The 13,730-nt window shown below is 49.5% G+C and overlaps 1 protein-coding gene and 1 pseudogene across 2 annotated transcripts; both read right to left on the reverse strand.

The window, feature by feature from the left end:
• Positions 1 to 3,037: 3,037 nt before the first annotated feature.
• On the reverse strand, positions 3,038 to 4,869 carry LOC109730627 (RNA-binding motif protein, X-linked 2 pseudogene; annotated as a pseudogene).
• Positions 4,870 to 4,943: 74 nt separating this feature from the next.
• Positions 4,944 to 6,192, reverse strand: LOC142869985 (eukaryotic initiation factor 4A-III-like). 2 transcript variants are annotated; one of them, XM_076000495.1, is made up of 2 exons: positions 5,902 to 6,192; positions 4,944 to 5,838 (listed from the first exon to the last, which is right to left on the reverse strand). In XM_076000495.1, exons 1-2 carry the CDS (start codon positions 6,190 to 6,192, stop codon positions 4,975 to 4,977), a joined length of 1,155 nt encoding a protein of 384 aa, XP_075856610.1. In that variant the 3' UTR covers positions 4,944 to 4,974. The 2 variants fall into 2 exon arrangements, with proteins under 2 accessions (XP_075856610.1, XP_075856609.1); XM_076000494.1 differs by having other exon boundaries at positions 4,944 to 6,192.
• Positions 6,193 to 13,730: the final 7,538 nt, after the last annotated feature.

Below are 13,730 nucleotides of genomic sequence, written 5' to 3' on the forward strand. Positions count from 1 at the left end.
AATCTAGATGACTTTCTCCTGGGGTCTCTTTGGGAGCATAAACCTGCTATCAGATCTAGGCTTGATGTGGTGGTTATGTGACTGAAATTAAGCTGTGGGGGAAGGTCATACCTGCTTCAGTCCCTGGATAATGAAGCCCACATACCCCCAACTCCCTCACCCGGATTCTGCACATGCATCCTGACCTCAAGGGCAACTCTGGACCATCAGGTAGTGCTTGAGAGTCAATGAACAGCTTAGATACCCTAAGGATCAGTCAGACTTGGGACAGTTTGCAAATAGATAGGAATGCTTACATAAAGATCTGCCCATTGGCAAAGACTGGGGAACAGGGTGAATCTCTTCAATGATGCTTGTTAGACGTCCTGCTGTGCACTAAACCAGTTGAGAAACCAAGAAGGTGCCCAGTTTCTCCAGAATTCAGAGGCTTCTGGACTCCTTGAGTTCACTGATGCCTGTCCTGGTGATTGCTGGAACCTCCCGGGCCTTGGGGGTAGAAGACCCAAGTGAGCATGGACCTTCTGTTAGTAGAAGGCTCCAAAGGGCTTGCATCTCCCCCTCAGGTGTCCTTTCCAGTGACTAGCTGCTTAGAGGGTACATCTTCCTCAACTGCAGAGGTCAGAGGGGCATGGACCTAAAGCAGTCCTTAGAGATGGAGCTCTGCCCTTGACCACTTGTCAGGGGAGACTGACAGTCTGGATCCCAGCAAGGTGGGGAGTCACCTTCAGCTTGATCCCTCTGTCTTGCCTAGTGAGAAACACGCCCGGACAGAGTTGTGAATCGCTGCAGTGTTGCTGAGCAAGATAAACTGACAGTGACCTTGAGCAGCTACTGGTAAAGAGGTGGGATGTCCCAGACGACAGAGCTGGTGGGAAACAAGCTTGCCTCCCTTAAGGTCCTTCCTGGGTTAGGAAGCTGTGTTCTCATCTCAGGACAAAGTCGCCTATGAGGATTGGCTGTGTAGAGTTAGACAGGTTCATGTGGCCTAGTGCCTCCCTCTTCGCATTGCTGGGTGTATGCCATCACCTCCCCCCACCCCCACCTCCACCCCGGAGGTGGCTTGGGTTGCAGGTCTGTTCTACATGTATTGTCCCCAGACCCCCCGCTCCCCAGTCCCCACTCTGTCAGCTCTGTCCCTAGGAGTCCACAGTGGGCGGGTCACGTCAGCAGGGATGCTCAATTCAGGGGCCCAGTTGTGGGAGCACTGAGCAGGGTCCCCCACCCAAACGGTGTGAGGAAGTGTCCAGGGAAGGCCATCTGGAGGAGAGTCCTGAATTAAAGAACGCATTTCAGGACAGATTTGGAGTTGCTCACGGGTCAGATTAAGCTGGTAAAGCATAGGCAGGGAGGTGTGTTCGAGAATGTTCTTGTGTTTCCCACCCCAGCCCCAGCCTGAGCCTGTCTCTCTGCCAGCCCCGTGCCCCTCCTCTGCACACCAGGGCACACTCCTAGTCCAGCTTGTTGGGATAATCCACGATCTATTTATATAAACACATTTTAACTTCAGATCAGGAAATTGATGTTTTTCCTAACCAATGACATGTTTTGGAGAGCTTTCTTATACTTAAATGCATGTTCCAAAGCTTTTAGAGGTTGTAGACAATTGTTGACAGAAGAACCCAACTGGTTCTTTGTTCTTCTTAGTCAAATGGTTCTTTTCTTGCCTTCTAACTTCTGTGACTTATGTCTGCTTCCACTTTGATTTGAGATGGCGCCATTCCTTCTCCTACACGTGTTAAACCCCATGGGAAGCTGAGATTATGGACCTGGGGACTGTGACTGACTGGAGTCTACCCCTCAGGCAGGCTGACATTGCTGAGGCCAAATGGGTTGTAAAAGGCTGACAGAATTCTGTGTTGGTAGGTGTCTTGCTGTGGCTCCCAAGCCCTCCAGAGGTCCCAGGCCCTCCCCTCCCCTGTGACCCACCCATGGAAGAGAGAACATGGTCCTGCAGGAGAAGGCTATTAGGCCAGAATCAGTCTGTTCCAAGTGGACAGCGCCCATGCTGTGGTGGGTTTTTGTTTTAGTTTTTTTCTTTTTATTGTTTTTATTTATTTATTTTTTATACAATACACCTGGAACGAGAAGCTGTGGTGGCTTTTAAATAATCTGAATAGACCCCTGCCCATTTAAAAACCCTTTAAAGTTCAGAGCTCTTTAATCTCATATTTTTTTCTCTGACAACCACACCACTTTAAAGTGTTGAATCTAAATGTTCAAATATAAATAAGGCAGTGAAGAACTTCCTGGTTTGAACCTCCGAGATCAGCTCAGCTTAGCTGTGCTGTGGGGGCCCAGAGCCACGCAGGCCTGAAGTCTTCCAAAAGTCACTGTCATGGGGGAAGAAGTAGAGGGATTGTTACTAGATTTAAAAAGATTAAAGTTGGCCGGGCGCGGTGGCTCACGCCTATAATCCTAGCACTCTGGGAGGCCAAGGCGGGAGGATCGCTCAAGGTCAGGAGTTGCAGACCAGCCTGAGGAAGAGTGAGATCCTGTCTCTATATAAATAGAAAGAAATTAATTGGCCAATTAAAAATATATATAGAAAAAATTAGCAGGGCATGGCTAAAATGTCAGCTACCCCAAATCAAATCGGGGCGATTGAAATGCCAGACCGGGAGCATGAAATATCAACTGAGTTCATTACTGCAAGCTTCTTGAGGAAGACTTCGGAGTGGACACCGGATGGTATTTAACAACAAATTTATTTTAGCATATTATGGGGGTACAAGTGTTAAGGTTACATATATTGCCCATGCGCCCCTCCCCCCTTGAGTAAGAGCTTCAAGCGTGTCCATCCCCGACACATTGCACATTTTACTCGTTCTGGTTGCATATACCCATCCCCACCTCCCCCGCCAAGGAATTGTGGCCATGTGGCTGTTGAAACTATATGCCTCTCAATGACTCTAACATTCAAGAGATTAAAAGAATTCAGCCCCAGAGGTTTTATACACAAAAATAGGAACAACATAACTGAATTTGACTGCATTTAAAAACAGTTCACTTCCAAATATACTGAGCAGCTAAACAGGCTTCAGTGCTGCCTGGGGTCCCCGGGATTCCAGGAGTCCCGCTCTGGGGAGCACCGGGCCCTTTTATGCTTGTGGGACCTGTCATGGCTCCTACTTGTATGACTACGCCCTTCAGAACGCCTGTTCCAGCCAGAATGTGTGTCTGAGCTTCGCCCTCTGTCCCTATCCCTGTTCTTTTCTTCTCTTGGCTCCCTCCTGCTTGAGGACTTGTGGTCACGTTTGGGTTTCTCCTCTGGCTCCCTCTCCAGGTCCTGGGCTCCAACACGCCAGGTGGTCCTGGCCTCAGGGGAGGCCAAGTAGCGCTTCCGGCCCTCCTTGGACTCCAGCAAGAACTCCGAGAGAATTCAGAAGCCACTGTGCTGCTTAGGGTCATCCTTCTCCTTTATTGCCTTGCTTCCGGGTGATGAAGAGGACGGCTGCTCTGCCTCTACTGCCCGGTCGGTCTTCTCCTTTTCTGTTTTTTGTGGGTTTGTCATCTTCAGAGCCCTCAGACAAACTCAGTGAGGGGGTACGAGCCCCACAGCCCTTCTCTCTTTATTTTTTTGCAGAGATATTATTATGAACTTTAATTATGAGCTTTTCAAAAGTCACACTTTTAATCCGCCTTTACTACATTTTCCCTCCAAGAATTCCCCCAAAGCTATAAAAAATAGAAATTTATAAATGTACATTGAGAATTATGCAGTTTTTACACAACAATGGGCAGGTCAATGTTTCAAGTTGTCTAACTCTTTCCCCGTGGCTGCCATCCAGAACTGGCAGCAGTACAACCTCTGAAAGTTCAGCAGCAGAAAAGGCAACCCTTTTCCCAATCTCGTGGCACTAGGGCCTGCAGCAGGTGGACCTCAGGGTTCTAACCAAGGGAACAGCGTGTTTATCCAGTGGTAACTTCCAGGTGTTTACAGGCATCTTTCTTCCTTCCAAGATCACAGGATATCAGCCTGCCCAGCATCTTCCTTCAAAACTTCTTTTCTGGTGTGTTGAGCACATCCATTATGAAGCCATCTTTCCCCAGGACGCAGAGGTTGAGCAGATGCAGATCTGCTTCCTGGAGAACACCTCAGCCTAGACTGCGGGCTTCTCGCAGCCCACTCCCACCGCAAGGTGGGAACGTGGCCTTCCGTCCACACCGGCCTTGCGGCAAACCAGCGAACCTTTTCAGCTTTCAGAAGACAAGGCCGAACCCAGCCCTCAGAATCCCACCGCACCAAATCCTTCTCCTACAGCTTAAAAATCTATGTCTCCTTTATCAGTCACAGCATAACACAGCCAACGCCCAGGCTCTTGTCAGAGAGCCCTCTTTTCCCGGGAGGGGCAGGACTTGGAAGTTCCCAAAGCACAGGCTCCACAGAGGGACGACAAATGACTGACCACAAAGGGGACAGAGAGCACTGTCCCACATCAAACGCCGACCAGAGGATCAGCGCCACTCTGACATGTCACTGTCCTCCACATTGATGAGAATGTGATGAGCTCGCAACTCCTGCCAGCCCTGGGTCAAAGCTGTGACGTGTGGCCTCCTGTTGCCAGCGTGTTGAGGGGGTGCAGAGTCACTTCCCTCAGCTCAGCGGGGCACGTGGAGCCCAAGCTAGGAGAGTAGTAAGAATGTGATCCTGACATGATAAATTAGTGGGACAAATTGTGAGTCAACAAAAGGGATCCCGACATCCTGAAACACACCCCGGGCAGGCAGGCAGTGTTCTTAGTGTTACAGCAAGCACGGCGGCAAAGAACCCTTCTTTCCTGCCACGTTCCCTGGTCTTCTGTGTTTCAAAGCAATCAAGTCCTATGATGATAAATGAAGTCCCCGGGTGCTGCTACGCCCACGGTACATGCTCGCTGATTAGGAAGCCTCATTATTACCATCTTTTCCTCAACCCAGGACTACAAAGTATGTGAACCACCTCCAACCCATCTACAGCGCAGTGGGACTGTTTCTTCAGATCAGATCGGCAACGTTCACAGGCATTTCATCAATCTGAGTGGAGTAGTACTGTTCTATATCTCGGAGGATGCGGATGTCGTCGTTCTTTACAAAATTGATGGCCACACCCTTTCGACCATATCGACCTGACCTCCCAATTCTGTGTATATACAACTCTCTGTTATTGGGCAGGTCGTAGTTAATGATGAGGGACACCTGCGGGACATCCAAGCCCCTGGCCCAGACGTCTGTGGAGATGAGCACTCGGCTGGCGCCGGCCCGGAACTCCTTCGCGACGCACTCGCGCTCCTTCTGCGGCATGTCTCCGTGCATCGAGCACACGGTGAAGTTGGCTTCTCTCATCTTCTCTGCCAGCCAGTCAACCTTCCTCCTGGTGTTACAGAAGATGACCGCCTGCGTGATGGTCAGTGTGTCGTAGAGATCACACAGGGTGTCAAACTTCCACTCTTCTCTTTCCACTGCCACAAAAAACTGTCTGACGCCTTCCAGAGTCAACTCATCACGTTTCAGCAGGATGCGGATTGGGTCCGTCATGAACTTGGTGGTCATTTCCAGGATTTCCTGGGGCAGCGTGGCACTGATAAGGACCACCTGTGTGGCCGGAGGCAGGTACCTGTACACGTCATAAATCTGGTCTTTGAAGCCTTTATTCAACATTTCGTCAGCCTCATCCAAAACCAACATCTTGATAGCTCGTGTCCTTAAACTTCCTCTACGAATCATATCGAAGACGCGCCCTGGTGTGCCTGAGACGACGTGCTGTCCGTAATCCAGCCTCCTGATGTCCTCGCCCACATTGGTGCCCCCGATGCAGGCATGGCACTGGACGTTCATGTAGTCGCCGAGAGCAAGCAGGCCCTTCTGGATCTGCACGGCCAGCTCTCTCGTGGGGGCCAAGATCAGAGCCTGGGCTTCACGAACCTGAGTATCCAAGCACTGAAGGACTGAAATAGTGAAGGTGGCTGTTTTACCTGTGCCAGACTGAGACTGTGCGATGACGTCTCTCCCTTTAATTATCTGCTTGGTAGCTCGCTGTTGGATGGCTGAAGGGTTTTCAAACCCGTAGGCGTAGATGCCGCGCAGCAGGTCCTCCCGCAGGCCCATAGTGTCGAACGTGGGGGTCACGTCCACCTCCTCGCTGGTCTTGAATTCCACTGTGCTCATGTCTGCCTCTTTGAGCAGCCGCTTCCGCGCCGAGCCCGAGGTCGCCATCCTGACAAAACACAGATGATGTCGCCTTCAGTCAATTCTTAAGGAAGCCCTCCCAGGAAGATCCAGGCGCTGTCCTTGTACTCTGAGTGCCAGGACACCTTATCTGGCACCCCAAGCTGGACCTCTCGCTCATTCAGCTCGCTGATCAGCTTCACCTTAAAGGGTTCACCTTAGCAGGTTCCCGGTCGTCCCAACTGCTCAGCTTCCAGAGGAGGCTGCCTTCTCTCCAGTCTTATATACGGTTCTTGGATCACACGTAACCAATCACCTATGAGCATGCAAGATTATCCGATTAATGGTGGGATTAGTAGGATCAGCCAATAAGCTTCTCATGAATCCAATCTGCAGTGGATTTGGCGTCAGGGCCCCCGGCAGAGGCTTTTCCCTATCATTAGGATCAGCCATAAACTTCACAGGTATCCAATCAGTGGATTGTGGATTTTGCCTCAGGGCTCCCAGGTGTGGGGTCTTTTCCCCATTGTAAGAACATCCCACAACTGGCTCATGGTGGCTCATGCCTGTAATCCTAGCACTCTGGGAGGCCAAGGCCCGGTGGATTACTTGAGGTCAGGAGTTTGAAACCAGCCTGAGCCAAGAGCAAGACCCTGTCTCTACTCTAAATAGAAAGAAATTAATTGGCTAATTTTTTCTATGTTATTTGGCCAGGCATGGTGGCGCATGCCTGTAGTCCTAGCTACTCGGGAGGCTGAGGCAGAAGGATTGCTGGAGCCCAGGAGATTGAGGTTGCTGTGAGCTAGGCTCATGCCACAGCACTCAGTCTTGCTGTGTTGCCCAGGCTAGGTTGTCTCAAAAAAATCCCACAACTACTTCTGGGGTGTTGAATGAATGCTGGGCGTAGCTCCTGCAAAACATAGCCACAATAACATACTGTCAAATCCCTGCATGACCTAAGCCTACTAAGGTGACTTTTCAATGATCAGGAATGTTTGGAAGGGGGAACCGTGTTCCTTTGATCATTCAAGGCGGACAGAATGTGCTCAACTAAGGGCCCTTGAGTCAGGACTTTGATCCACCTTGAGTGGGACGAGGCTGTCTGGCTTAAACACTGAATTCGTGGCCCCTGCTGCTCTCCTCGATAAGCACTTTGTGCCCTCCTTTGGGGAGATGGAAGTGGGGAAGAGAGGGTTGCAGAGCTGCTTGCCCTCAGGAGGGCAGGGTAGGTGACTCAAAGTTGTGGTGGCAGAACTCTAGGCAGCTCATGCTCCTAGGTCTGTAGGTTCTGGACTCGTCCAATGGCTCTGCCCTTTTTCTGAGCTGATCCTGTGATCTTACACTTAAGACAGGAACGTCTTTGCCGTGGGACTCTTACCTTGCAAAACCTTAGACCTACTTTTACCATCAGTACAGGCCAGGCAGTATGTGGCCGGCCGGGCAGGTGCTGCAGGCTGGGGAGCTGGTCTTCCGCTCTCAGGAGGGGGCGAGGGCCAGCCCGCACTGGCAGAGAAGCCCCCTTCCCCCAATAGCTCCTGAATGTCCACCACCTGCGAAGTGAGTGGGCAGCCCTTCTCCTGACTGCTTAAAGATAGATGGCATCCTGGAACTGAGAAGGGTTGGCCCCATTCCCTACAGAGAATAAATTTGATTTTCTAAAAAAACCGTTAGCCCTTAGGGGCCTTCCCTTGACACTCATCCCTCCTGGATCTTAGAAAACATCCCACCCATGCCAGCTTATGTCTTGGTCTTAATTCCATGTTTACTTTGCCCTGACCTATAATCACATCAGATGTGATGCAAGCCACACCCTTGGAGATCGTACCTGCCCCCTAATTCTTCTCTCCTGGCAACAGAACAAAGCTGTTTCATGAAGGAAGTGGTGTCTAATGTTTACATGGAACTTCTCAGACGTATAAGACCTTAGGGACATTGGTGAAGACCTTGAATTGTTCAGATGTCCCTGAGCTATGGGGATGGGGCTCTTTCTGTACTGAGTGTCACAGGATGTTGCCAAGGAGAATAGAGCAAGGGACATGCTATAGTGACTGGGTTGTTACAGGTTCACTTGTTCGATAGGTTGTCAGATGAGAGTAACCTGGGCTTTGTCTCACTTGTGAGCCCACCACAGTAACTCAGGGAAAGAAAGCCAAGTTCTCGTCATCTCTTTTCTCTCCTCCCAAACCTTGGTGCCTAACCTGAAGTGTCCGGGACAAGTCTGGCCTTGCACCCTCCGAAGTCGGAGGGATGCAGCCAGGGCTGTCTTGTGTCACCCCATGTGCCCAACATGCCTGTCACCTCTCTTGGGGGTCCCCTTACCATATGTTAAAGGCTTCCTGCATTTGCTGGAGAGTTCCCTGCTCTGGGACTCCTGCCCGGCCACTTCCCACCTCACCTTGAACAGGAGGGCATGTGTATGTGTGTCAGGGGATGGCCTGCCCAGGTGTTATGGCTTCTGCTCTCAGACATCTGTGTGCTTCTTGTCAGCAGTGTTGCCACCTTGTTTGAGGTCAAGGAAAGAACGATGCCAGGGTCACCGGGTAACAGGAGGCGTTTCTAGAGTGTAGCATGCAGGCACTGGGGAGAGGCTGCATGCAGCCGTCTGCTTCTGACCTGTCTCCAGATGACACCTCAGGGACAGTCTTCGCCTTGGAGCCACCTCGTCTGAACTGAGTCTGGGGCGTGTGTCCCCGGACACAGCGTAGTGAGGAGAGGCAGAGTCCTGGTGGGGCCCTGGTGTACAGCAGGCTGTCTCCTGCCACATAACAGCAGGAAACCCAGGACAGCAAGTACTGAGTTATGTGCCTGGATGTGAGCTTCCAGGGTCTGGTTTGAGTTCTTGGTTATTCAAATATTTGGGGGTACAGGAAGACTAAAGAGGGGTGGAGCTAGGTGTTTCCCAACCTCAGGTCTGTTAGATTTGGTAGTTGGTGATCCTTACGGGGAGAACTCTGGGCATTGCAGAAGTTTGTCTTGCCTGCTGGAGGAATGAGACTTTGCTCCCATTGTCGTGATACTAGGTGGGGTTCCTAGAACTAAAATCATCAAGGTTCCTAGTGGTAAGGCTTGGGTAAAACTGGGGGACAGAGGTTCTTATTTGTCAGTTTTATTTTGTCATTTGACCACAGCATCTGGACTCCCTCAATCCCTGGAATAAGTATTTTCCCCACATTGTTGGATATATGTATGGGAGACAATTTTTTAAGACAAATGTTTTCCTGCTTTGGTTACCTTTCTTTCCCCTTCAAAAGAAATTAGTTTTCTCCTTCAAAAGGAATTAGAACTGCTTTGTAAAGATGCTTCTTGATACTTTACTTTCGTTCCTTTCCCTCAACCATTCCAATTTCTCACCACTCCTTCAGAAAGGATAACCCTTCTCTCCACACCCACCCCCATCCCTGTCCTAGGCTCCCTTCCCTTCCATCATTATCTTCATTAGCTTATGATATTTGCTGCCGAGATGTTATAACAAAGACTCATGTATATAAGCCATTTCTTGATCCATTTAAAAGGAATTGTACATTGTGTAGAAGAGAACCTGAAAAACAAGGAAAAAAGCCCTAGCCATGTATATTGTGAAACTGCTATGTCATTTTGTAAGCTGTCCGTTTGTGTATGATCCGTGCCAAAGGGTTTCTGGGGAAAGGGTTAACGGTAGGGAGGCAGGGATGGTGGAGGGGTGAGTAGGGGAGTGGGCCTGGCCCAGCACACAGACTGGCAGCTGCTCCAACCCCATCCCTCCTTAGAGATGCCACCTCCCCCACCACCCACCCCTAACTTGTGCTTTGCCTTCCCACCCTGGAGTAGTCCCTGTGGGTCACCAGCACTGTCTTGACAGAGCCCACTCCCTACCCTAACCTGCCCACCCTCCCTACCCCCCAGCATTAGGTTGATACTGTGGGGAAGTGCTGGGGGTTGGGAGGAAGCCGAGGAATGGGGGCAGTTCCTGAGGGCATCGAAACCAAGTAGTATTATGAAGTGTAACTGTATTTGCATTTTAACCCCTGATTTCGTTAGCACATACACAATATACCCATATAACAAAAAGGCCACCCTTTTTTGGTGGCTAAACATAGCAAATCCTACTTCAGCCATCTAAGTATACAACCGGTGGCATTCAATTCAATGTTGTGCACCCATCACTGCTAACTTGTTCATTCCATGAATACCATTAACTGATTTCCCTCCCTGAGTCCCTGGTCACTTCTAGTCTCTACATTTGCCTACTCTGGACATGTTATAAATGGATCACATTTGTCCTTTCTTTCTAGCTTATTTCACTTTGCATAATGTTCTCAGGGTTTATTGATGTCTCATGAGCAAGAACCTCATTCCTTGTGAACTGTCTAGTGGTTATTCAGGCATCCAATCTTTATATCTTCATCCCTTGGCATAGTGATACTCAGGTGGCAATGCCACACTTTGAAACAGTACCATGATGAACACTGGCATGTGAATGTTTGCTTGACTTCCTGTCTTCAATTCTTGTGGGTGAACCTAACAGTGGAATTTCTGGGTTACATGGGAATTGTATGTCTAGGTTTGAGCCATTGCCAAACCAGGAACTGCTTATGGAGGTGGTTCAATCTAGATGACTTTCTCCTGGGGTCTCTTTGGGAGCATAAACCTGCTATCAGATCTATGCTTGATGTGGTGGTAATGGGACTGAAATTAAGCTGTGGGGGAAGGTCATACCTGCTTCAGTCCCTGGATAATGAAGCCCACATACCCCCAACTCCCTCACCCGGATTCTGCACATCCATCCTGACCTCAAGGGCAACTCTGGACCATCAGGTAGTGCTTGAGAGTCAATGAACAGCTTAGATACCCTAAGGATCAGTCAGACTTGGGACAGTTTGCAAATAGATAGGAATGCTTACATAAAGATCTGCCCATTGGCAAAGACTGGGGAACAGGGTGAATCTCTTCAATGATGCTTGTTAGACTTCCTGCTGTGCACTAAACCAGTTGAGAAACCACGAAGGTGCCCAGTTTCTCCAGAGTTCAGAGGCTTCTGGACTCCTTGAGTTCACTGATGCCTGTCCCGGTGATTGCTGGAACCTCCCGGGCCTTGGGGGTAGAAGACCCAAGTGAGCATGGACCTTCTGTTAGTAGAAGGCTTCAAAGGGCTTGCATCTCCCCCTCAGGTGTCCTTTCCAGTGACTAGCTGCTTAGAGGGTTTATCTTCCTCAACTGCAGAGGTCAGAGGGGCATGGACATAAAGCAGTCCTTATAGAGGGAGCTCTGCCTTTGACCACTTCTCAGGGGAGACTGACAGTCTGGATCCCAGCAAGGTGGGGAGTCACCTTCAGCTTGATCCTTCTCTCTTCCCTGGTGAGAAACATGCCCGGACAGAGTTGTGAATCGCTGCAGTGTTTCTGACCAAGAAAACTGACAGTGACCTTGGGCAGCTACTGGTAAAGAGGTGGGATGTCCCAGACGACAGAGCTGGTGGGAAACAAGCTTGCCTCTCTTAAGGACCTTCTTGGGTTAGGAAGCTGTGTGCTCATCTGAGGACAAAGTCGCCTATGAGGATTGGCTGTGTAGAGTCGGACAGGTTCAAGTGGCCGGGTGCCTTGCTCTTCGCATTGCTGGTTGTATGCCATCACACCCCTCCACCCCCACCTCCACCCCAAAGGTGGCTTGGGTTGCAGGTCTGTTCTACATGTATTGTCCCCAGACCCCACGCTCCCCAGTCCCCACTCTGTCAGCTCTGTCCCTAGGAGTCTGCAGTGGGCGGGTGCATGTCAGCAGGGATGCTCAATTCAGGGGCCGAGTTGGGGGAGCACTGAGCAGGGTCCCCCACCCAAACGGTGTGAGGAAATATCCAGGGAAGGCCATCTGGAGGAGAGTCCTGAATTAAAGAACGCATTTCAGGACAGATTGGGAGTTGCTCACGGGTCAGATTAGGCTGGTAAAGCACAGGCAGGGAGGTGTGTTCGAGAATGTTCCTGTGTTTTCCACCCCAGCCCCAGCCTGAGCCTGTCTCTCTGCCAGCTCCGTGCCCCTCCTCTGCACACCAGAGCTCACTCTTAGTCTAGCTTGTTGGGATAATCCACGATCTATTTATATAAACACATTTTAACTTCAGATCAAGAAATTGATGTTTTTCCTAACCAATGACATGTTTTGGAGAGCTTTCTTATAGTTAAATGCATATTCCAAAACTATTAGAGGTTGTAGCACAATTGTTGTCAAAAGAACCCAACTGGTTCTTTGTTCTTCTTAGTCCAGTGGTTCTTTTCTTGCCTTCTATCTTCTGTGACTTATGTCTGCTTCCACTTTGATTTGAGATGGCGCCATTCCTTGTCCTACACGTCTTAAACCCCAGGGGAAGCTGAGATTATGGACCTGGGGACAGTGACTGCCCTGAGTCTACCCCTGAGGCAGGCTGACATTGCTGAGGCCAAATGGGTTGTAAAAGGCTGACAGAATTCTGTGTTGGGAGGTGTCTTGCTGTGGCTCCCAAGCCCTCCAGAGGTCCCAGGCCCTCCCCACCCCTGTGACCCACCCATGGAAGAGAGAACATGGTCCTGCAGGAGAAGGCTATTAGGCCAGACTCAGTCTGTTCCAACTGGACAGCGCCCATGCTGTGGTGGTTTTTTGTTTTTGTTTTTTTTTTTTTTCTTTTTCTTTTTTTTTTTTTTTAATACAATACACATGGAAAGAGAAGCTGTGGTGGCTTTTAAATAATCTGAATAGACCCCTGCCCATTTAAAAACCCTTTAAAGTTCAGAGCTCTTTAATCTCATATTTTTTTCTCTGACAACCACACCACTTTAAAGTGTTGAATCTAAATGTTCAAATATAAATAAAGCAGTGAAGAACTTCCTGGTTTGAACCTCCGAGATCAGCTCAGCTTAACTGTGCTGTGGGGGCCTAGAGCCACGCAGGCCTGAAGCCTTCCAAAAGTCACTGTCATGGGGGAAGAAGTAGAGGGATTGTTTCTAGATTTAAAACGATTGCAGTTGGCCGGGCGCGGTGGCTCACGCCTATAATCCTAGCACTCTGGGAGGCCAAGGCGGAAGGATCGCTCAAGGTCAGGAGTTCCAGACCAGCCTGAGGAAGAGTGAGATCCCGTCTCTACTACAAATAGAAAGAAATTAATTGGCCAATTAAAAATATATAGAGAAAAAATTAGCCGGGCATGGCTAAAATGTCAGCTACCCCAAATCAAATCGGGGCGATTGAAATGCCAGACCGGGAGCATGAAATATCAAGTGATTTCATTCCTGCAAGCTTCTTGAGGAAGACTTCGGAGTGGACACCGGATGGTATTTAACAACAAATTTATTTTAGCATATTATGGGGGTACAAGTGTTAAGGTTACATATATTGCCCATGCGCCCCTCCCCGCTTGAGTAAGAGCTTCAAGCGTGTCCATCCCCACACATTGCACATTTTACTCGTTGTGGTTGCATATACCCATCCCCTCCTCCCCCGCCCAACGAATTGTGGCTATGTGGCTGTTGAAACTATATACCTCTCAATGACTCTAACATTCAAGAGATTAAAAGAATTCAGCCCCAGAGGTTTTATACATAAAAATAGGAATAACATAACTGAATTTGACTGCATTTAAAAAC

The sequence above is a fragment of the Microcebus murinus genome, chromosome 3 (assembly GCF_040939455.1).
Source record: "Microcebus murinus isolate Inina chromosome 3, M.murinus_Inina_mat1.0, whole genome shotgun sequence".
In the NCBI taxonomy this organism is placed as follows: domain Eukaryota; kingdom Metazoa; phylum Chordata; class Mammalia; order Primates; family Cheirogaleidae; genus Microcebus; species Microcebus murinus.